A 22,258-nucleotide genomic window follows, 5' to 3' on the forward strand; every position below is an offset into this window, starting at 1 on the left:
CCGCGCCGAGGACGCGTGTCCCACGCCGGCGCCCGTAGCGGCGCGGGGCGCGCCGGGAGCCGTAGTGCCGCCGCGCGCCTTCCCGTGGTGCCGCGCGGTGGCGGGAGGGCGGCGGCCATGGCGGCGCCCTCGGGCTCGCTGGTGGCGGCCGTGCTGGCGCACTCGGGCCGCCTCGACAAGGAGGACTTGGGCACCCGCATCGGGCGGCTCTCCCGCCGCGTGGAGGAGCTGAAGGCAGGGCCGCGGCGCGCCGGGGCCGGGGGCGGCGGGGGCCGGGGCGGCGGCGGGGCGGCCTGCGGGGCGCCGGGAAGGGCGGCGCCGGCCGGTGACCGTGTCCCCCGTCCCCCCGGCGCAGGGCGAAGTCTGCAACATGATCAACAAGAAGTACCACGAGTTCCTGCCCAGCATGCAGAGCGCCGAGGAGCTGGTGCGCCAGGTGGACGGGCTGTCCAGCAGCATCGACCTGCTGAGGGCCGGCATTGAAACCGAGGTCAGGCACCCGCCGCCCCGCTCCGTGCCATCCCGCACCCGCAGGGCCCCTGGGGGAGGAGAAGGGGAGCCCGCCGTGGCATCGCCCCTCGTAAATGCCTTGGGATGACACGTGCCACATAGGTGTGCGTCGGGCCTGAGGTGTACACAGAGTTGTAATCAAGGGATAGCTCGTTGCCTGTTCGTTGTTAGTCAGTGGAAAAGCATCCCACGTCTCTTCTTCAGGAGAGAGAGAAGGATCAGCCTTGTCACGTTGCAGTAGATCTGAAGCACACAGTAGTGGACTGGCCCAGCATTGATCCCGCAGTGATATTGTGCAGAAAGGGAACCAAGCGTGCACCACCTAAATCACGGCTGTGCATGTCCACTGAAGGCTCCGTGGAGGATGTGGGCAGGTCCCACAGGCGGGATTACAGAGTCATCCTCTCCATCCTCCTTTCTCCTTTGATTGACTTTAAAATGAGTTTAAGGAGTGGCATGTGGCATTCTTCTTCCCAGAAGAGCATGATGCAGTGAACAGCAAACAAATAGGACCCCCCCCAAACACATTAATTAGGGTAAAACTCAAAGTTTAGATACTTAGTTTAGATACTGATATGTCTGTTACCTTAGGTTCAGCGAGATCTCAATGTTGCCGTTGCTGAATTTACTGAACTGAAGCAGCAGTTGGAGCGAGACACGCTGGTTCTGAGTATTCTGAAAAAGCTACAAGAGGTGAGGCAGGGAGGTGGGGGAGCGGCTTAGAATCATTAAACGTTAGTCTTCCTCCCTGCTGCTCAGCCTACAGCAGTGTTCTGGGCTTCTCTTTTGGGTAAACAACCATAGCTCCTGTCTCTAGCCATGTTGTTTAGCAAACTGTAGTCTTACAGCACGTGTACAGTTGCCTGTGGTCATATTTGTTTGTTGCAGTTTGATGCCGCTATTAAAAAGTATAACACTGCATTGCTGGAAAAGAAGTATGTTGTAGCAGCTCAACAACTGGAAAAGGTAATAATGACTTCTCAAGCATATGACAGTATTGTTCATAAATACTTTCAAAAAATTTCCTAAGATTCTTTTATGAATAGGCCGCTGGGGCAGCAGTTACCCATGTTTTGTGTGCGGCTGTTTCCACCTTTACCACTAGGCACGAAGCAGCCTGAAAATGCTGGAATCCCGCAAGGGCTTTGAGCTGAAGATCCTGAAAGCGCTCGGCACAGAGCTCACAGTGCAGACACAGAATATGCTCTATCATCTAGGAGAGGAGTGGCAGAAGTTGGTTGTGTGGAAGCTTCCTCCTGCAAAAGGTACACACGACTCTACTTGGCTTCACTTCTTTGTTTCACTATTTGAAATAAGTATGGTTCCAAGTACCTACACAACTAGGACTTTTAAACTAAGGTTGGTTTAATGAGTTCTTTCTGCCTTTTGCATAATCCTAATGAGGGGGATCGGTGAGTGGCAGTGCTCTTTGGACTTCACTCTACTCCAGAGTATTTAGGTCCCACCAGAAGCAGTCTGATGCAGTTGGTAGCTTTTAAACTGAGTTTGAACGTTCATCTGACTCCTCAGTGATATTTCTTAGAAACTGATGAAACAGAGATTAGAACAGTTACCAGGAGTTCTAGGAACCCTAGTCAGTGGAAATGGAGAGTTCGCTTTATCTGCCACCCAAGCAATGCAGTAGCTTCTTAGATCTGCTGTGGCTCAGACCTCACTCTGACTGAGAGGTGTTTCTTGTCTTTCTTTAGAAAGCAGCAGCCTGGAGTCAGTGATGCACTCAGAACTGCACTTATGCACAGTGCCATCAAAAGAGGAGGAGATTGCTGGCCCACCTGTTGCCTCTGTGCTGCAGGCCTTTGCTGTCTTAGGAGAACTGCACACCAAGCTTAAAACTTTTGGTAAGACAGACCTTGGTTCCAGTTAAACATAGCTGTAGCAGCCTGAGTGGATGTGAGCTCAGATTTGTTTCAAGATGGATGTTGAGATCCAGTTCCACCTCAGCAGGACCCTGCAAGACATCTTCTTACTCTGTTGGCATGTATTTTCCAGCAAGCATGAGATAAATTCTCTGGTTCTTATTAATATGAAACTGCCCTAAATTATTTATCCTTTCCTGTCAGGTTATTCTAGTAAACTGTTTTAGTAATTTGTGGCTATGTGGTTTCATGGTCTCATGTTCAAACTGTTTTTTCCAGTTACAGCCTCTTTCTCTATAAAGAGCATGACTGTTGGTTTCATGCAGTCTCAAGGTTTCAGCCTTCCCAGGTGTTTATAAATCAGGAAGCGTGCCAGATGCTAAGATAGGATTTAGTGCTGCTGGCTGTTTGGATTGTTTCTCACTTTGCTTATATGTGCTACTCTTTGTTAGGCCTCCATGTGTGTTTTGCCTGAGTAAAATGCGCTTGAATGAAACGAAACTCAGTGTTTTACCACATGCACGTTCCCTGATATAGGTGCTTGAGAGAGCGTTTCCTCTGCCTTATCTGAAGAATCCATAAATCCAAAATAGTCTCTAGTGGGCCCCACTGGAGCAAACAGCCTGCCTTCTGCTGCTGAAAACATATTTTTTTCTTTTCTCAGGCCAGCTGTTGCTGAAATACATCCTCAAGCCACTGATTTCTTACTCATCTCTTTGGCCGTTGGTGGAGGAACAGTCAGATGTGGTCATCCTCCGTTTTAAGTCTGAGGAACCTAACTTGGATAATACCTCTCCTGTGGAGGTTTTTGACAAGATTAAGCTGATTCTAGAAGTTCTTCACAGACATCTGCTGAGTAGGTAGTTTCTCCCTTTTGGAATTAGAGTGAGTTGCTGATCAGCACCCAGTTCCTGTAATTGTGGCAGAAGCTTTTTGGAACATCTGGTTGTTAAGCAGTATTGATTTATGTGTAAGGTCTAAGCAGCTTTTAACTTGCCATGCCATGCTCTTGGGCAGCTTGGCACCTTGGCAAACTGAACTTGGCTGTGACCAAGCACTCACAATACATTCATACTGTGAAAATGAAGGAGGAACATGTTTGGGCTCAAAAGAATCAAGGAATTGTTTTTGGGTGAATGATCTTGCTTTTGAGACAAGTCACTGCACCAATAATCTTTGCACACCGTAGGTCCGAAAGGTGGGAGTCACTTTGCAGTCCATGGGGCTCCTCAGTCAGGCTGGTTCCATTCAGGATCTTCCCTTGGTCTGGGCTTTGCTAGCATTTCACAAAATAAACGTGCCAGGAAAATGGCTGAGTTTACACATCAATTCAGTTGTCTTTTGGTGGGGTGGGCGATTCCACATGCCCACTAAGGCCTGGATATGAAGAATACCTCCATAATAATGATTATGGAGCAGCCGAGAGATGCTGTTCTGACAGGAGGGACTGAATGAACTGGTGGAGGGTCTGGTCCAGGAGGACGGTGTGTTAAAATCCATTTGTGTTCTCTTGAATGCAGATGTTCCTCTTGAGGAGTGTGTGGAAGACAAAAAGGAGTGCAAGGTTACACTGTCAGAACTGCTGGGTGATATGATATGGGAAGCGTTATCTGACTGCCTCATTCAGAACTGTCTGGTGAATTCAATTCCAACCAATAGCAGCAAGCTAGAGCAATATGTAGAGGTAGGACTCAAAATCTTTCAAATCCGCATGGTGGAAATCCCAGATGGGCAGCTTCAACAGAAGGTGTCTCTTCTCTGTCTTCTGCTGATCTAGAATCATGTGAAATACTTCTCTCAGTTAAGCTGTGGCTTGTTTTTCTTGTCATGTAAAGTGTGAGGTCTGTGATCCACAGATACTGAGCCATGTTTAGCTGAGATCTGGGGACTTTAAGGGTGCATGATGTTCAGACACCTGTCTGAGCCTCTAGAAGAGCTGAAGGTGTCTTCATTCCTGGTGATGTGGCAGTGCTGCTTGCCTGGCCAACTTCCTGAGAATTTGCTGCAATGTTTGACTTTGTATTTGTATTTGTTTTTAATGATCACAGGGGCTTCTTGTGTAGGCAACATAATTTTTTTAAATCTAAGAAAATAAAACAGAACTTACTGCTAGTGAGGTAGGCCAAAACAGCTTTCCATGAAGAGGGGGCTGTTTCAAACACAAGCAGTGATCGGACAAACACTCCTGTCCCTTTGCCCCAGGTAGGCCTGTGCAGTGAAATTTGGCTACATTACTCCTTTGGTTTTTGAATTAGGTTGCCTGCAAGTCGGGGGGACAAACTTGCAGTTTAAAGCAAGTACTAATGTGTTTTCAGGGTCTCAAACCGAACCAGCTATTTCCAAAACACTGTTGAAGAACTGTTAGATAGCTAGAGCCCTTTGAAACGTAGTTTCCCACTTTGCTTTCAGCTGAGTGGAAGAGTTTATACCCAACTTTATTTTCGCTCTTTGATTTTAGAAAACTATAACCTGGAATCCACAAGTATTAATGTAGCACCTATGTCTGCTTTTCTCAGGTGATTAAATCCACAGAGGAATTTGAAAAGGCCTTGAAGAACATGCAGTTTTTGAAAGGAGACACAACTGACTTACTGAAATATGCCCGTAATGTCAATTCCCACTTTGCTAACAAGAAGTGCCAGGATGTTATTGTGGCAGCCAGAAAGCTGATGACCTCAGAAATACACAATACTGTGAAGGTGCTTGTTGTTGCAGTATACCATCTTTTTAATGTGGAAAAACAGTTTAGCTGATGAAGGGTTGCGTAAAAGAGTCGATTCCTTTTTATGGGGGATTGATTTCTTCTGATTATTTGAGGATCTTGGCAAACAACAGTTTCAAAGTTTTTTCTTAATGGTGCTAAAGTGGGTTATTCCACTAACGTGATGTTTCTTAAAATATTTGAAGTTCAATTTTATAGGCTTTTTTGACTATTGTCATAAGCACAAGAAAAATTGGAGTATCATTTATAGAGCTTGCTTCTGGGCATGAAACACTGTATAGTCTGTGTTTTGTGGACTGCCGTATCATTCATAAACCAGGTGACCTCTGGCAGAGACTTCTGCAGCCTTGCAGCCTATCTAGAGTCTCAAATCTCTGTCATTCAGTGTTTCATTGTCTTGTGCAGTCCCCTTTCTGTGGGCTCTAAATAATGTTATATTTCTCTTGTGTTCCCCCATAGATCACACCTGATTCCTCTGTAGCCCTACCAAGACTTCCTGATCCTGGGGCAGGGGATCGTTTAAAAATGCAAAAAACTTCAAAGCTTCTGCATAATGAGATGGTGAATTTGGAGAATGAATCTAAACTGAGCCAGTACACGTTTTCTCTGCCCACATGCCGCATCAGTTCATCAGTGGAGAAGCTAATGGAGCTGGCTTATCAGACGCTGTTGGAGGCTACAGCCAGCACGGATCAGTGGTAGGAATTCTGTAACAGCAGGTGGCTCTTGGGTGTGAGATACTTGCTGCCTTTGATAGCGCTAAGCATCTGTTAGGCGATTAAACTCAATTTAGAAAAGCAGAAAATGTTGTTTAAAAATTAGAATGGATCATTAAAGGTGGTGGGTGTTTTGGCTGGAGGCTGAGTCCCTGGGTGTGTGCAGCAGAGTGGTACACCAGGAGTAGCTGTGGAGTGTGTTCCCTGCAGTGCTCTGGTTAAGCAGCCTTTGGGGCCTGTGTTATCAGGGAGCATTCAGGTAGGTTTTTATTGTATTTTCACTATTATAGCAGTGAAAACGGGGTGACTCCATAGTGTGCACAAGGCAGTTCATGGCTCCAGTCTCTTAGGTGGGAGAAATGCTGCTGCTCTGTTCACCTCAAGATTTTACCATGTGTTAGATGTCACTTGTTTAGAAAATTAAAAAACCATCTCATCTTTTTCAAACCAAATGTTAAGTGCTGGAACCCATTCTTAAGCGAGTTCCTCTTTGCTTTCTGCACGTGCACAGGGTAAAAGCAAAGAACTCCAGTTCTGGATCTAACAGGGCTCTTCAGAGAAAATGCTCAGACATTGTGAGGAACCATGTACACAACGCTTTATTCTCCGTTTTATAAACTGGAGACCACAGTCTGCAGAGGGAGAGTTTCCTAGGTACTGAGCGCCTTTCAGTGTGCTGTGGCAGAGAGGGCTGGCTATTGCACAACCTCTTGGAAGAAGGGACACTGTCCCCTTTGTCTGTGGGGTTTCATATATCTCCCTCGGACATGTCGTCTGAAGCTCCTCTCTGCCCCACTGAACTTAGGAGTGCAGACATTGCCAGCTGCTTGTCCTCTGTGGGACAAGGTCGTCACAGCTTTTGTGAGCAGCTTTTGTGAGTTTTCCAGAACACTGCCTTTATTGACATTGCTGTAATTGATCCTGACAATTAATTCTTTGTGTCTGTAAGGAAAATGTGCTTCACCACCAATAAAACCTGGTTGTTTTGGAGAAGAAGTTTTTGAAGAAAAACTGAAAACAAACAGTGCAGGCACTTTGATCAGTTTCTGTGCTCTGTGGTTTGTTGGTGAGAAAGGGACATTTATTTGTGATTTATCCTTGCTGATTATTCTTTAGGTGCAAAGGACAGAAAAGGAAAGTTTTGGAAGGTGTTTTGGAAGCTGCTGAAGCTCATAGTCAGAGTAGGTTTCTGAGTGAAAATTAGAGCCAGCAGGAGTTGTCATCTTTGTCTCTCCCTCTTTTTTTTTGTTTTAGTTTTAAGACAGCTTTTCAAAAATGGCTAAATGACTCTCCATGAACCTTCTATAAATCCCATTTTTGATCTCCCGTAGTTAATTTTGTTTTCTATTGCATTCTTTTCTTTCAGCATTCAAGAATATATATGTTAATTCTGCTAACAAACTAACACAAACCTGATTTTTGTTGTAGCTGTATACAGCTCTTCTACTCTGTGCGGAATATATTCCAGCTGTTTTATGATGTAGTGCCAACGTACCACAAGTAAGTGTGTTTGTGTGTGTTTGTGTGTTTGTATTACCTGGGCCTGCTTTGCCGAGAGAACAATGCTATTGTGTCAGCCCCACTTACTCTCTGTTTGTCCACCACACCCAAAGATTACTAATAGTCTTCCTCCAGTGGGAAGAAGCTAGTACTCTTAATCCGTTATTAAATCATACCTCTAGAGTATTTGCTTGGGAGTTTCTGAGTTTGCAGTCTTATGACCTGGGAGCTTGTTTTTAATATGTCTTTGACATGAATCACATTGGTTCTGTCTTACGATCCTTGTGTACATGAAGCTCAAGCAACGTGAGCTAAAGTTTTGTCTCCAGAACTCAACGGAGTCTAGCAGATCAGCTTTATCATACCCGTCCATTGGGTTACTAGAATAGAGTCCTGCTTTGACATGGACGTGGGTTAGCCTTTAAGATATTCTGAACTATAATGTGGCTGTAAAGAGTTTGTAAGTAGCTCTTACTACAGTTGTCTTTAAATCCAGGCACAAAACTTTGACCTTGGGTCTGATTTGGAGATTTTCATGCTGTTTTGCCTGTAAAAAAAAAAGCAGTGATAAAAGATTAAAAATACACCAGTGTTCTCAGACACAATCCTGTATTATTGGAAAGGACTTCTCTCTCCTAACCATTGTGCTGTAACGAAGTGCCTTCCTGCTTGGAAGTCCATTTTTAAAAATGATGTGGGTATAACACACACTTGGAGTGCTGCGGTACCATTTCGCTAGCCATGGAACGCCTTTTCCGTATCTAAGTTCTGTGCATCCAACAGGAGGTTGAATGCTTTTGTTCTGACTGATGTCTTTGTCAAGCATTGCTTGCAGTTAGATACTTCCAACATCTGTCTGAGACAGATCCTGTGTTTCTCGGGGGGGGGGGGGTAATGACAATTTTTTAACAGAGCCAGATGTAAGTGCATTCTTTTCTCCTCCTTCCTGGGACAGAGAGAACCTTCAGAAACTGCCCCAGCTGGCAGCCATCCATCACAACAACTGCATGTACATTGCTCACCACTTGCTCACCCTGGGACACCAGTTCCGGTACCGCCTGACGAGCATCCTGTGTGATGGAACAGCTACTTTTGTAGATATGGTACCTGGTTTTAGGAGACTTGGTAATTTTACCTTTCAGTATTGAAATATTTTGATGAGTGTAATGGTAGTTCATGCTGGCATTTGTTGATGAATAATTTTAAATGTAAGTGGGGCTACTGGCTAGCGCAATGGATTGTTATTTAAGAATTTTCATACTGTCTATGTAATGCAGTCTGACAGAGCTTTATGAGTCTGGGCAACATGGTCTTTAGGACTTGACTCTTTTAAGCCTGGCTGTCTTTGTCCAGTGCACAGTTTCAAGAACAGTTTCTTATCCAGTGAGGTGTTGTGACACTCACAGCTATTTTGAGATCTGCTGTTCTGTCTTTTGATGCCTTCTTTAGGTCACTATGGAAATAAAAGCTGAGATATACTTGTATCAGCTTCACAGGAGCCTGTTGTCCATAGTTACTCCTGCTACTCAGCTCTTTCTCGTAAGTGTTGTGGCAATCAAAGCTCTGCAAGAAATTACTGAGTCTGTAGCTGACAGTGCAGGCCTGGTTAAATTGGCTCCGTGAAACTGATTAGAGACTGGAAATTGTAACTGTTGAACCATAAACTTGCCATAATGTTTTGTTTTTAAAGCAATCTCCAAATAGACAAGGCAAACTGTTAATTGTTTAATAGCTTCCCTCTACTCTTGTTTGCTCCTGAAGGGATGGAGTGTTTTCTAGCCCAGATGCGAGTACAGAAAGGAGAAATACTGGAGAGGCTGTCAAGCGCCAGGAATTTTTCCAATATGGATGATGAGGAAAATTACTGTGCAGCAAACAAAGCAATAAGGCAGGTAAGCAATGCAAATTGAAGCCCCACACTGTTGTCTGTAGATGTTGTCCATGAGTAGGTACAGTACACAAGCTCAGTCCTGAGAACTGTGTGGTGTTTCAGCAGAGTGGATTTTGCAAACAGCTTGCATGGGTTGTCTTTCCCTGGGCTATGTCTCCTTCTACAAAATTGAAACATGCTGAGTTCAATTCTTCTTGCTCCAAGGTGAAATAAAAAGTTTCTTAACCTTGGAACTTTGGTTCCCAAATGACTATATTTCTAATGTGTTTCATTTTTCAAGGAAAAGGTCTATCACACTTCTGATGAACCTTAACGCAAACTGAATATACTGCGTTTTTACCCCAGGAACGTCTGCTGTGCGCGATACCTTGATACTTCATTGCCTTACTCTTCTTTAAAACTGGTTTCTGTCCATCTGTAGTCACCTTACTGCATGGTACCTCTCTTGTATGTTCTGTTTGATAACACATAGGTAGCATGTAGCTGTTATCTTCCAGGTATTGCATCAGTTGAAAAGACTGGGAAAAGTCTGGCAAGACGTCCTTCCCGTGAACGTATACTGCAAGGCTATGGGGACTTTGCTGAACACAGCCCTCACAGAGATCATCGCTAGGATCGCTGCCCTAGAGGTAACTGCATGAGATGGACATACCAAATACAGTGTGTTGTTAACAGCTAGGATTCGTGGACTCTGGAAATTCATTCTAAAATCAGGTTTCAGGGGAACCATTGTCTTTCACTGAAATGATAATTGGGTTCCTGTCTATGAGAAATGTTCGAGATATCCATAACTCGCATCCACTTGAGACTGTATATACTCTTACAGTGATACTATGACTGTACAGTCGGGGGAAGGTCAGGGAAGTGGCCATGATTGCATCTCAGTTTGGATTTAGGTATAGCAGTCCCACTGTATAAAAAACTCTATGAATCGCTCTCCTCTTCTTTGTTCAGAGTACGTAAGTTAACTGGTGTCCTGAGGCTGAAGGGCCGCTGGGCTCTGATTCCCATGTAGGCTTTGGGAATGTCATTGTGCTTTCCCCAGTCTTTTGAGAATTTAAGTTGAAGCAACTTCTGCCATTCATGAAATAAGTTATGTTGGTTTGAGAATGTTAAGCATGGTCTAAGCTACTGCTTTTCATCTTTGCATAGCTGCCATTTTTCCTTTCTCTTTCTGCTCTGTAATCCAAAAATATAGCTGACCAAAAATCTGTTCAATTCCAGGATATCTCTGCCGAGGATGCAGATAGGTTGTACTCCCTCTGCAGGACCATGGTAGAAGAAGGGCCTCAAGTTTTCACCCCACTACCTGAAGAGGACAAAAATAAGAAATACCAAGAAGAGGTTCCAGTCTACGTGCAGAAATGGATGACATTCAAAGAGCTGATGATCATCCTGCAAGCCAACCTCCAGGAAATAGTAGATCAGTAGGTGTCTTACCTTTCACTGCACCTGCCAGTTCTTTACCTCGGTAACAGGGAGCTGGGAAGTGCTCTGACACAAGCAGGGCACCGTTTTCAGAGGACGCTGTTCTCTTGGAGGCAATTACCTTTAATAAAGGGGTTCAGAGCAGGTTGAGAATCAGGTATCTGCTCCTAGGGCCATTTCTTTGGTGTATGTTTATAGTCCCTTTCATGCTTGCCTTCTGAACAGCAAGGAAACATGTTGTCCTCAGCAGCCTAAACTGAAAGGCACAAGCCGTGGAGAAAGCAGTTGGGAAAAGCTGTTCCTCTCCTGTGCCCAGCTCATTGCTGCTGTTGGAATGGTGTTAAAGACTAAAACGTCCCAAATCTACTTCCATCTGGGCATAAAACACTTTTTTTTTTTCTTCTTTTTTTCAGGGGGGGTTTGGGAAATGAATGGGAACTTTGCAGGCAGAGCAGGCTTTAGCCTTAATTTCAAAGAGAAAGAAAAGGTACAGTTTGTAATAAGCACAAAAAGCACCTCATTCTCTTGCTGGACTCAGGCTGCGTGTGGGACACAATTTGTTGCACGCAGCTAATATGCTGCTGACTGGATTTTTTTTTGTCACCAGACTTACAGCTGTGACAAGTCTATAATGTCTCCACACTTTTAAGTGAACTTTAACTAGTCAGCATCTTTGGGCTGTAAGAGTAGGAGAACTGCAGTGGTTTAGAGTGAGTGCTCAGAAGGCTTGTTTTAATAAGAAGTTGCCGTGCAGTTTGGTGAAATAACGATGTTTTTTTTCTCGCATTTAGGTGGGCGGATGGTAAAGGACCTCTGGCAGCTGAATTCTCCCCAGCAGAAGTGAAGAGTCTTATCCGAGCCTTGTTCCAGAACACAGAAAGGAGAGCAGCAGCACTGTCCAAAATTAAATAACTCTGTGTTTGCTCCTACGTGTGCCATCTTCTGATAAAGCAAGAGTGAACTGAGTCTTTCAACTATTGTTTGCATTTGACCCTTTTGTACTGGTCTGTAATAAGCTTAGCATTAGGCAAAGTGCTTCCTGGAGGCTTGACTGGAGAAGAGAAGATTTCCTAGCAAAATGTCCTTAGGGCAAATAGGGTGGTTTTGTGGGTCTGGGACTGGTGAATCCAAGGTGGGTAGCACATAGACACTAACTGCTTCTGCTCCATCTGCCGGTGGATGGAATTAGGGCTTGAAAGTTCAACCTCCTGCCATGCTCTCCAGAGATATCCTGCCCAGATCCAGGTTTTCCTTCATGAGCTGGTGGGCATACAGTCCTGGTGAAGAGATGCTTTTGGTGATGTTTGCTAAATTCCATCTTCCTGGATTTCATCTTCCTCTAAGCCCGGCATAGGGAAATTAAGTAAATCGTTTATGCAACATCTCTTTGCAAGAATAGGTACTGCTGTCAGGTGGGCCTCTCATGCAAGAGATGTGGTGCTGTACTGTGTCATCTCAAGGCTGCTTGATTAAGGGTCTTCTAGAGGGGTTTTTATTTCTCACTAGTGAATCTTATCTATGCAGTTTTACATCGGGTCATGTATGCCCACTGTATCTTACCTCATCAGTCCTTGCAAACTGCATATTAAACTCACAGACTTTGGTAGCTTCTGGTGTTCTAAGACTGGTGAAGTGCCAAAATTTGCTCTTTCCTCCCTGTTTGCTCAGGTTCCCCTGAAAAGCAGGCCTCAAAAGAGTGAAAATTTAAAGTGGGGGGTGGGGAAAAGCATGTTCTGTGTGTATGAGTAAATTGTTTACTGGTTCACAATGTTTTGCACAAGTGACAAAATTACTCTTGGCTTTATTTCTCATGGAAAATACCTTAAAACAGACTTAGAAGTTTTTAGTCTCACTTTGCCAGCTGTGGAAGTGAGTTCAGCTCCTTCGTTTACTTTTTCATTGTGCAAGATGGAGGTAGCTCTGGCACCTGCTGTCTTTCTGCCAGTATCTTTTTCCATGCTTTTAGAAGTAGGAGAGAAATGTGAATAGACAGAGCAAGGGATTGAAGCATGCAGTCACAGCATTATCTTTCCAGTTACTAACAGCAGGCTGTGGTAGATTGATTTGGTTTATGATTTAACCTCTATCAATCCTTTTTACAACAAAGCATTTGTCATATATGGATTTCCAGACTAAGCAAACCCCTTTCTCCTAAGTATGCCTATTGTAGATGAACAGAAGTTTCCTTTGGCACTCTTTGAATGAAGTTTACCATCACTGATGTGTCAACATATGGCCTTTTCAGGAGCATAGCGAGAAAATCAAGTGTAGTGGTGGTCTAGGGACTGCTCTGTTCTTATCGCCATTCCTTTACCTGGCCTCTATGAAATTCCTAAAGCTTCATAAAAAAGGATTTTGAAAAGGTTCATTTGTTATTAAGACAAATGGCTAAAGAATATTAGGAAAAGGGCTGAAAAATTGTCTTGCTGTCCTATTTCCCTGTTGTGCAGCTCCAAAAATTAGGCAAACAAAAATTTATCCATACCAAGGCTGCAAATAATGAGTGAGTCCATGGGAGTAAGAGGGGATGTTTACCTGTAGTCTTTGCTCCAGACTTGGGCTCCTAAGACCGTGGAAAGCAGGGGAAGCCACTGTGTTCTTACTGTAAAAAGGCCCTCTTTGTTTGATGAGAAATCTTTAGTTTCACTGGCTTCTGAGAGCACTTGTAAAAGGCCTGAAAGAAATGCTGTTTAAGGGGGGTGGTTTTTTGAGTGCATTGTTTTTTGGTTTTTTTTTTTTTAAAGCAAAGCATTAGTCATCATTACATCAGAAAAAGTTCAGCTATTGAAAGTTCTTTAATGCTATTAGAAAAAGTAAATGAAGTATATTTTTAGTATGTATTTTTATTGTTAATGCCATCTAGTAAGCTATTTCTGTCACTGTTCCACTGGCCTGCCAACAAAAATAGGCAGCTGGCTCTCCCTTCCAGTTTGTCTTGCATTAACAAACTGTTCTGATTTTAAGACATGTATAGGTTTTAATTTTAATTGAAAATGTCACCAATAGCATTTGTTAAAACAAAGCCCAGAGGCCAAGATGTACTGGGTGCTACATGCATGGAACAAAATATTTCCTACCCTGTAGCGCTTACAACCTGCTTGTGAAAACTTTGCTCCCCAAGAGCTTAGCGTTTTTATCTATGTTATCTACCACTGTAGCCTTTTTGTTTGCACTTTTGTCTGACTTTTGTTTGTATGCCCGAGCATTTCTCTAGTACCTGGATCACAACTGGCTTTTGCATCGCAACCGAGTCATCGCAAAGCTGAACGGTGGCTCTGCCTGCTCGGCCGGCCGAGCACCCCCGGGGCAGGGGCTGGGAGCCCCTTCCGCTCCGGGCGGTACCTAGCACAGGCATGGGGAGGGCGAGAGCAGCCCCGTTGCCTGTGAGGCTTAGTCCGGCATATGGGAGTGCAGCAAGGACTGGAGATGCAAAATCTGACTGCCACTTAAAACATTTTAACTTAAAGCTTTTTTTTTTTTCCTCCTTCCCCTCCTCCATGTAATTTATCCGAGCGAGGACTGAGAATGTTCCCATAACACTTGGATTTCATGGGATCCCTTTCCCTTTTACACATAGCTATCCAAGAAATGTGTATTTTGAAAAACACCACTTCTCCCATGTGGATTGTTCACAGAAATGTAATGTGCTATTTTCTTTAATAAACTATTTATACTGGACATAGTTCCTACTGTCATCTGAGGAATCTGTTGGTATGGTTACAGACATACGAATTACTCCTGGACTGTTCTTCACTCGCTACGTGGACTGGGCAAGTTTTTGCTCTTTGAAGTCTCTCCTTGCTTTGCTTCTAGTACATCTGGTCGAGAAAAAAACACAGAAGAAAAAGAATTAGTACCGTGTTGTGGGGTGGGAGGTTGTTCCAGAGGTTCATGTGTCAGGGGTGAGTGTAGGGCAGTGACTGAAAGAGATAAAACAGGGTGGGATTTGGCTAAGTAACACGTACAGCTGTAGGGCAGGCCCAGGTCAGAACTCCTCCCTTGTATTTGAGGCTCAGTCTAAACTTAGATCGCTGGCAGTGCCTCTACTAAAACAGTAAAAAAAGGTGCTGTTTCCATAGTAACTACAATTACAAACAGCACAGCAGGGGTTTGGAGCAGTCCCGATGTAGATGTATGATGGCTTTGACTAGAAATCAACCGTATTAAAAATTAAAAACAACTACCTTTCCCTACAGTGAAAATAAACAGGAGGAGTGGGACTCGTTTTCCACCCAGTCTTGCAGAAGACATCTGTAGGTGACAGATACCCACAGTGCCTCAGTAAGGTCTTAAAATGACAGTCCTAAAGCCAGATAGTGAGATTTGGGTAAGGTCCTCTGCAACTTCTGCTCCTTTCTCTGCTTTCTGCTCGTAACCGCTGCAGCGAGGGGCTGCAGCTGCGACGGGGCACGCTTTGCTGTGCTTCACGGCCTGCTGAGGGCCCCACGCGCCTTTGCCTGCTTGCTCCAGGTTACCTCCGTGACCTGGTAAATCCAGGGCAGCAGCTGAGCCACGTTGGTGTAAACGCCCGGGTGGTTGGGCTCCCCGCAGCCCTGGCCCCAGCTCACGATGCCGACCAAGCGCCACGTGGATCCGTCCTGGCAAACCAAGGGGCCCCCGCTGTCGCCCTGCAAGGCAGAGCAAGGCTCAGCGCGGCTCGGGCGGCAGCTCGGCTCCGCTCAGGCCGGATTCTGCTGCCACGAAACCGAAACAGAGGTATGCAGAGCAGCGCACAGCTCCCTTCGGAAAAGACAGCGAAACCAAAGCTGCTTGTGTTCGTAGCTTCTTCCATTCTCCGTTACTGGGGATGTTGAAAATATTTTGCTGCCCGGATCAGTTCATGCATCCTAGTCTTATAGCTCAGTACCTTTAGAGACCCCCAACCTTCCTGCCAAATGCTTAGAACCATTTCCTTTGCTAACGCGATACACGTGCCCCGGGGGCTCAGGGCTGCCGCAGGGGGCCCGAGCCAGGAGTTGCTGGGATGTTAACGGGGGCTAGGCAAAGAGCGGGGGGGCTGCGGGCCGCTCCCGAGCCGCGCTGTGCTCCTCCGAGCTGTGGCCAAACGCGAGCGCCTGCCGGCACGCAGCAGGGCCGTACCCGTTGGGTGATTTCCGCGCCCGCTACACGCACCCGGCGTCCCCAGCCGCTCCGGTTACCTGGCAGGCGTCGACCTGCCCGTGCGGGTAGCCGGCGCAGAGCATCCTGGCGCTGAGCTCGCCCCCGTACATGCACGAGCTGTTGCAGCGCCGGGTGCCGATCAAGGGGACGAGAGCTTCCTTCAGCGTCTCCGTGACCTGCGCTGGGAGGGAGGAAAAGCAGCCGAGAGGGCGCGGGGTCTTCAGCGAGCAGGAGGGGCCGAGCGGACACCGCGGCTGGAGGGGGCGGGCAGGGATGGGGGTACAGGAGCAAAGCAGTGAGAGAGGGCTGGGTGCAGCAGGCCACACGCGGCGCGGGAAGGGCTGGACGGGGACAGCGCGGAGCTGGGGAAAGGCAGGGATCCGCGCCGAGGGGACGGGGCAGAGCGTGGGAGCAAGCCCCGGGCCGTAAGAGATGCACAGAGGTGCGCGGGCAGCTTGCAAGGCAGTGGCGAGCTCTCCTGTCCGCCGCCCGGCCCTCGCCCTCCCGTGCCCCGTGGGGGAAGCAGAAGCCGCGGTGGGTGCTCACCTTGGTCCGGGCTGGTGTAGCCCCAGCCGGAGACCCAGCACCGGGTGCCGTGGAGGAGGTCCTGGCGGGACGGCGGCAGGCAGACTGCGCCCACGGCGTCTGCGGGGAAGGTGACAGCTGAGCCGCAGCCCGTGGGCGGCTGTGACGCCCCGAGCACCGCCAGCCGGCACGCGTTGGCTCACCCGAGAAGTTCAGGGGCACTTTGAGCTTCATCAGGGCGATGTCGTAGTCGAGGCTTTTGTCGTCGTAAAGCGAGTGGTAGATAATCTTCTCCACCGGCACTCCAGCCTCCTGCCCGACCGAGCCGTGGGTGATGACGCCTGCAAACACCAGCCAGCCGGAGACCTGCCGCCGCCGCCGCCTGTAACTGAGCCGAAACGCAGGCTGCCTCTATCACGGGGCGCCGGCGCCGAGGCCGGGAGCAGGCGCGGGACGCGGGACAGGGGACGCGGGAGAGCCGGCGTTACCTGTGCACGCAGTGAGCCGCGGTGACGATCCAGTCGGGGGCCAGCACGGAGCCGCCGCAGCGGTGCTGGGAGCCGTGCTGCACGCTGACCTGCCAGGGCCAGCGCCCGCGGGGCGCGTCGGCACCGCCGAGCACGCGGGCGGCCCCGGGGCGCTGCCCGCACTCTGCAACGCGGCCCCCGGGCGCGTGAGCAGCGGGCGGCGCGGGGGCCGCTCGGCCCGGGGACGCGCGAGGAGGGCGGGCGCTTACCTGAGCACTGCAGAGCCACGATCCGCCCTGACTCGCAGCGGCTCCTGCGCGGCAGCAAAACCCTGCTCAGGCACCGCGTGCCGGTGCCGTGGGTCTCCGCCGCTCCCCGCCGGAGCGAGCCCTGCCGCCCCGGAGCCGCCCTTACCTGACCTGCCACATGTCTCGCAGGCGGCTGCCCCGCTCGGCTGTGATCTGGGCGAACTGCTGCGCGCCCTCCACCCTGACGTCCGTCACGTTCACTGCTTTCTGGTGCGTCATCCTGCAGCGGTGACAGCAGAGGGGCCGGGATCCCACCGGCCCCACGGCCCCCGGCGGCACCGTGCCCTGCGGGACGTGGCGAGGGGGTCGGCGCGGCGGTGCCCACCTGAGAGAGCCCAGCTGCCGGCAGAGCCGCGTCCCCAGGGAGAGGTCCCACCGCTCGTGACACGCCAGCAGCCAGCCGGGCCTGCTCTCCACCTGCACTTCCAGCAGGGAGTTTCCCGAGTTTATTCTGAAAGACGCTAAAGGCAGTTTGTTAAAGACAGCCTGCGGGGTCCCCTCCTTGAAGGGTTTTGTGCGGGGCCAGCACAGGGGAGAAGAAACACTCAAAGCAGCTAAGAACACCACGTGAACCCGTTCACTTGTTCTCAGTGCCCCAGGGGCAGCTTTGCTGGGCGATGACATGCAAAGAGCCTGGCCAGAGCCTCCTCTGCTTTAGGATCACCCCGTGCAGTGAGACAGTAAAGCTGGGAACGGGGCGGGATCGGAAAGGAAAGAGAAAATGATTGCAAAACGCAGCTGAGAGGAGCCAGTGGTTCAGCGGGAGATGCACTGAAGAGCATCCTTTCGGCTCCGTGCAGAGGGAAGTGCCTGCTGGGCTCGGCCGGCGCTTTCCTCCGCGCTGCTCCCTGGCCCCTCTTCAGCTGCCGTGGGGAAGGTGCAAACCTGCGCCGGGCGCTCGGGGGACCACGGGCTCCTCCTCATCACCCTCACCGCACGCTGCGACAGCTCCCGGCTCCTGCGGCGGGGCCGAGCCCGGGTCTGCCAGCGGCTGCTTCAGGTGTTTCACTGCGGGGAGAAGACGGAGGTGGGATTGCACGGCCCGGGCAGCCTGGCAAGGCACACAGCGTTGGGACCGGCCCCGCACCGCCACCAAAAAGGTTGGACGTGCCTCTGGCTCTCATCAGCACAGCTGTGGCTCGCTGCTGGGGTGCCAGCCCCATGCACCCGTGCACGCTGCAGCACCGTGCCCGGGGTGAGCAGCCATGCTGCCAGCGCCCGTGCACGCTCAGGGGCTCGACTCCGGCCCTGCCCGCGACGGCCCTGCCCGCGGCGCAGACACTGACCCAGGAGCCATGCCCCGGCCGCCGTCCCCGCCAGCAGGCCGACCGCCCCGAGCAGCGGGAAGAGCCTGCGGGCAGCGCAGAGGTTCCCGAGAGCCGCGTTGGAAGGATCTTTAAGAAACAGAGAGGGAGAAAGGATGAGCGCGGTCTCGCCTTCCCTCCTCAGCACTGCCCGGCCCCGGCGAACCCCTCGGGTCGCCTCTGCCCCGTGGGGGCACGCGAGCTACAGCCATGGGCTCTGCAGGAGGCTGAGACCGGGGGCCCTTCGCTCCCGTAAACCAGCTCACCACGTCCTGCGGGGACCCGCGTGCTCCTCGCTTCCCTCCCTGGCTCCGCCGGCCGGCTCCTGCGGCTCTGCACGGCGTCGCTGCCGCATGCCAGGCTGTCTGGATGCTCTGCAGCTGGGGCCAGGCCCTGGGGGAAGGAAAGAAGGAAGGAAGGAGGCGAGGGGAGAAGCAAGCCTCCTGCGAGGGGACAGCCTCCGTCCAGCCCGGGAGGCCCGCGGTGGGCGAAGGCGCTGCTCACCATGCTGCCCGTGGGGACGGCCGGGCCGAGCGCTGCCGGCGGGACCGCGGGCGCAGGCCTCCTGCAAGCAGCTCGGGTTTCCCGTGCGCGCCGGCAGCGCGGCGCCATGCACGCGCACCGCGGTGAAGGGCGCCTTTGTCCGGGGCCGGCCCGCTCGCCTCCCGCCCGGCCCCGCTCCGGGAGCACGCCGCGCCGGCTGGGGCCCTGGGGAAGGGCACCCGCCCCCCGAGCAGCAGCTGGCACGCCGCCTCCGCTCCCCAGCCCACCTCCCACCTGCCTCCCCCGCCGTCTCGCAACCCCCCCGGCCATATGCAGATCGCAGCCTGGCTCCTGCTTCCCCATGTAATTTCTTGCTGCTGAAAGGTGCTTGGCTGGTAGGAAAGGGCACTGTTTCCGCGTTCCTCCTGTTAGAGCAGCAGCCGGGGCTCCTGCTAAGAGCCCCCGTAACAGACGGGCTGCGCCCCCTCCCCAAACACTGCCGTGGCCTTCGGCAAACTGAAGCAGCCAGCGGCCCATGCAAGCGAGGTGAGCCTGGTACCGGCTTCAGCGTGTCTCAGAACCAAAAGGTAACCGAAACAAACTGCTATAGCTGTCTTGTGAGAGAGACATCTTTCTTCCCACACGCTTCTCCAGGCAGAAGAACGCAGCCGACTGCGCGTTATGCTAGAGGTCGGTGGATTTTGGTGGTATTTGCTCAGGGAAGCTCCTCTGAAATGCACCCCACAGTCCTGTCCTGCCTCAGGGGCTGGCCCTCGCCTCGCAGCTACGGGGCTGGCTGCACCCGGAGCATCTCCTCCCGTCCGCCGGCGACTGCAGGTGGTGCTGGAGCACCAGGAAGCGCCGGCGGAGAGGCCAGGCGACCGCCCAGGAGTGCAGAAATGGGGCTGAGGCCCCTCGCTGCCGGAGCCCCGTCCCGGAGGAGAGCGCAGCCCGCTGCAAAGTGCCCGGTCCAAGGCCATTTTCCCTCCCGCCGAGCTTCACGCGCTCCAGGATGCGGCAGGGCCGGCAGGCGAGCGAGGCGGACGAGGACCCGGGCTCTGCAGCTGCAGCCGGCGAACACACGTGCTCTCCTGCCAGCGACGGCACAGGGCAAGGCACGCAGAGAGCCACCGCTTCTGCCAGCTGCTTGGGGGGGATAAAGCAGGCAAACTGCACAAAGATACACAGGCAGCAGTTCTAAAAAACACAGCACATCAGTCCAGCTACGCTGCCTCACTGCCCTGTGTCACTCCCGTTTTCCCTCTCTTAAAATGCGATAAAAGAAGATCAATACTTCCATCAGTTCTGCTTGCTCGCAAGAGGAAAGCAGTGACTAAAATGAGAGCTTTCAAAATTAACTGCATTTACACACACACACAAAAGGTAGGCAGAACAGCACTGTAGCTTTTTGTCTTTACTTTCAGCCATTTTTCTATGGTTCTCTGGAAAAGTAAAACAAAACAGAGCAGTAGTGGTTACAGACATCGACAGCAGCGTGGAAACGCCCCTGCGCATTACGTGGCCGCCTGAGCGCCGGCCGAGCTCACCCAGCGCAGCGCGTCCCCTTGGTCACGCCGCTAGCTCATTCCCGCCGAAGCCGGCTCACGTCCCACCTGAGCGCGGCGAGCAGAGCACAGCTGCAGAGCACCAAGCCAGATGTTAGCTGCTGTTGCTTAATGCCACCAAAGCTGATAAGGTTGCAGCTACATACATCCATGTGAAGATCTGGCCTACAGTTTGTCAAATGACACACTTCAAATTTTTGCAATAACAAGCAAAAACTCTCTCCATCAGTCAGTTTGGCCCAGATTAGTGAGAAAGGGCTGTTTCTTGGCACATAAAACCGCTTTCTGAGCACCTAACCTGGTACATTCCTCCCCAAACTCGATTCGCGCAGGCTGCTGGGTGCTTCCAAGCTGGGACACAAATCCATGGCAAGGGCAGCGCTGGGCCCTGCAGAGGCAGCCCCTGCCCCTTGCCCCTTGCCCCGGGGGTCTCACGGGTTGTGGGGTTGCTGTTAGGGGCCTGCAGAGCGGCGCAGGGGACGGGGACACCTGGCACGACGGCGCTCGGGCTCTGCACTGCCTGGCTGCCCGTGGACACGCAGCGCTGCGGTTGCCACATGCTTCGTGCTAGCGTTGTAAACCAAGACCTCTCGGGCGGCTGGGGCCATATGAACAAGCCTAGCAAGCTTTACCCCGGGGTGAATTTTGGCCCCTCTTTCCAGTATGTGGAGTTTTTAAAGCAGCATTGTCAGCCAGTTGCTGCATATACCCCCTCTGCAGAACCCAGCGAGGCCAGGAGGGCAGAACCAGGAATGCTTCCACTTTTTAGAGCTCTGAAGCCTATGAAGCAACCTTGCTCTGCCTAGTGTTGGACTCTGGGAAGATTAAAGCAGAAATCAGCTTTATCTCGGCTCTGGGATGGACACAGCCAGAGCCACGTGACTGTAGCCAGGACCTGGAGTCATGAACTGAGCTGCGAAGCAGACAGGAGACCTTTGCTCTTCCCGCGCGCTGCTCCAAGTGCTGCCGCCACCATCCCGGCTAAACCTGCCTCTCAGCAGACCTCGGCTTCGCAGCGGGAAGCGAAGGGACTTGGTTCCTCGTTTTAGCCTGTGCTCAGGTTGCTCCATCCTTTCCAATGCAGAAGCTAAGTCCTTCCTGTGGGACCAAGCCAGAGAGACCTAAGCCTTCAAAACAGTCAGTGCTAAAAAAAAGATTAGTCCTGCTCATCAGGATCTAAAGCAGCTCTCCCTTGTCGAAATAGGTTCTGCCACTTGTCTCAAGCAGACGTTTTTCAAGTCTTCCCCATAGTGCCTGAGCTCTCCCACGCAGGCTGTCACAGCTGGACAGCCCTGCTAGGAGCAAAACCCGATTTCAGCTTTAATTAGCCCTGGGAGCTCCCAGCAGCGTTTGCTGCACGCAAAGCCTCGGACCGCATCCAAGCCGAGGTGCCTGGTGCGACCCGCCGCCAGACGAGCTTGCCTTCTGCAAAGCAACGCGCGAGCTGCTGCTCGCCGCTCGGAGCGAGAGCCCGCGTTTAACTCTTACATACGAAGCACTGAAGTGTGAAGTTGCAGATCACCACGGCAAAACCCTGGAAGCCCAAAAGCCTCTGCCAGCAAGGCGCACCCACCCCAGGGGAGCTGGGGAGGAGCAGACCCAACGAAAAGCAGCCAAGCCGACATCAAGCGAGGCAGGACTCTGACCTGCGATGAAAGTGCATTCAGTCTCCATGCCCTGACTGCTAAGGAGCAGAGAACGCAGCAGCTAGGGGCCGGGGCAGCAAACGAGGAGCAATCGTCTGTTTAATTCAGCAGGCGGAGTTCACAGGGCTTGCTGCAAAGTTCGTTCGCTTATTGTCAGACGCAGTGGGGATGAGGACAGCTTCCCCAGCCCCGCGT

General features: G+C 50.9%; 2 protein-coding genes across 4 annotated transcripts; one reads left to right on the forward strand and one right to left on the reverse strand.

Moving 5' to 3' along the window:
- Positions 1-49: 49 nt before the first annotated feature.
- ZW10 (zw10 kinetochore protein) lies at positions 50-14,326 on the forward strand. The gene is made up of 16 exons (XM_064524207.1): positions 50-234; positions 356-490; positions 1,102-1,203; positions 1,399-1,476; positions 1,616-1,775; positions 2,220-2,369; positions 3,052-3,243; positions 3,908-4,071; positions 4,904-5,086; positions 5,569-5,807; positions 7,254-7,325; positions 8,281-8,450; positions 9,087-9,217; positions 9,714-9,845; positions 10,441-10,643; positions 11,436-14,326. Exons 1-16 carry the CDS (start codon positions 118-120, stop codon positions 11,554-11,556), a joined length of 2,349 nt encoding a protein of 782 aa, XP_064380277.1. The 5' UTR covers positions 50-117; the 3' UTR covers positions 11,557-14,326.
- TMPRSS5 (transmembrane serine protease 5) lies at positions 14,268-19,121 on the reverse strand. 3 transcript variants are annotated; one of them, XM_064524208.1, is made up of 13 exons: positions 18,874-19,121; positions 18,636-18,762; positions 18,352-18,459; positions 17,951-18,073; positions 17,391-17,526; positions 17,172-17,285; positions 17,027-17,070; positions 16,779-16,941; positions 16,494-16,678; positions 16,312-16,410; positions 15,804-15,941; positions 15,120-15,272; positions 14,268-14,462 (listed from the first exon to the last, which is right to left on the reverse strand). In XM_064524208.1, exons 1-13 carry the CDS (start codon positions 18,979-18,981, stop codon positions 14,395-14,397), a joined length of 1,566 nt encoding a protein of 521 aa, XP_064380278.1. In that variant the 5' UTR covers positions 18,982-19,121; the 3' UTR covers positions 14,268-14,394. The 3 variants fall into 3 exon arrangements, with proteins under 3 accessions (XP_064380278.1, XP_064380279.1, XP_064380280.1); XM_064524209.1 differs by having other exon boundaries at positions 15,804-15,946; positions 17,027-17,088; XM_064524210.1 differs by having other exon boundaries at positions 15,804-15,946; positions 18,874-19,120.
- Positions 19,122-22,258: the final 3,137 nt, after the last annotated feature.

The sequence above is a fragment of the Dromaius novaehollandiae genome, chromosome 21 (genome assembly GCF_036370855.1).
Source record: "Dromaius novaehollandiae isolate bDroNov1 chromosome 21, bDroNov1.hap1, whole genome shotgun sequence".
Taxonomy (NCBI): Eukaryota; Metazoa; Chordata; class Aves; order Casuariiformes; family Dromaiidae; genus Dromaius; species Dromaius novaehollandiae.

Bases quoted from the DNA above. Each gene is read 5' to 3' on its own strand.
- TMPRSS5 (XM_064524208.1), bottom strand. From the start codon at position 18,981: ATGGCGCCGCGCTGCCGGCGCGCACGGGAAACCCGAGCTGCTTGCAGG. The intron at 16,942-17,026 runs GTAAGCGCCCGC...GCCGCGTTGCAG, and splicing joins CGTGGCTCTGCAGTGCTCAG to AGTGCGGGCAGCGCCCCGGG. The intron at 15,942-16,311 runs GTGAGCACCCAC...CTCCCAGCGCAG, and splicing joins CTACACCAGCCCGGACCAAG to GTCACGGAGACGCTGAAGGA.
- ZW10 (XM_064524207.1), top strand. From the start codon at position 118: ATGGCGGCGCCCTCGGGCTCGCTGGTGGCGGCCGTGCTGGCGCACTCG. The intron at 2,370-3,051 runs GTAAGACAGACC...TTCTTTTCTCAG, and splicing joins CACCAAGCTTAAAACTTTTG to GCCAGCTGTTGCTGAAATAC. The intron at 10,644-11,435 runs GTAGGTGTCTTA...TCTCGCATTTAG, and splicing joins CTCCAGGAAATAGTAGATCA to GTGGGCGGATGGTAAAGGAC.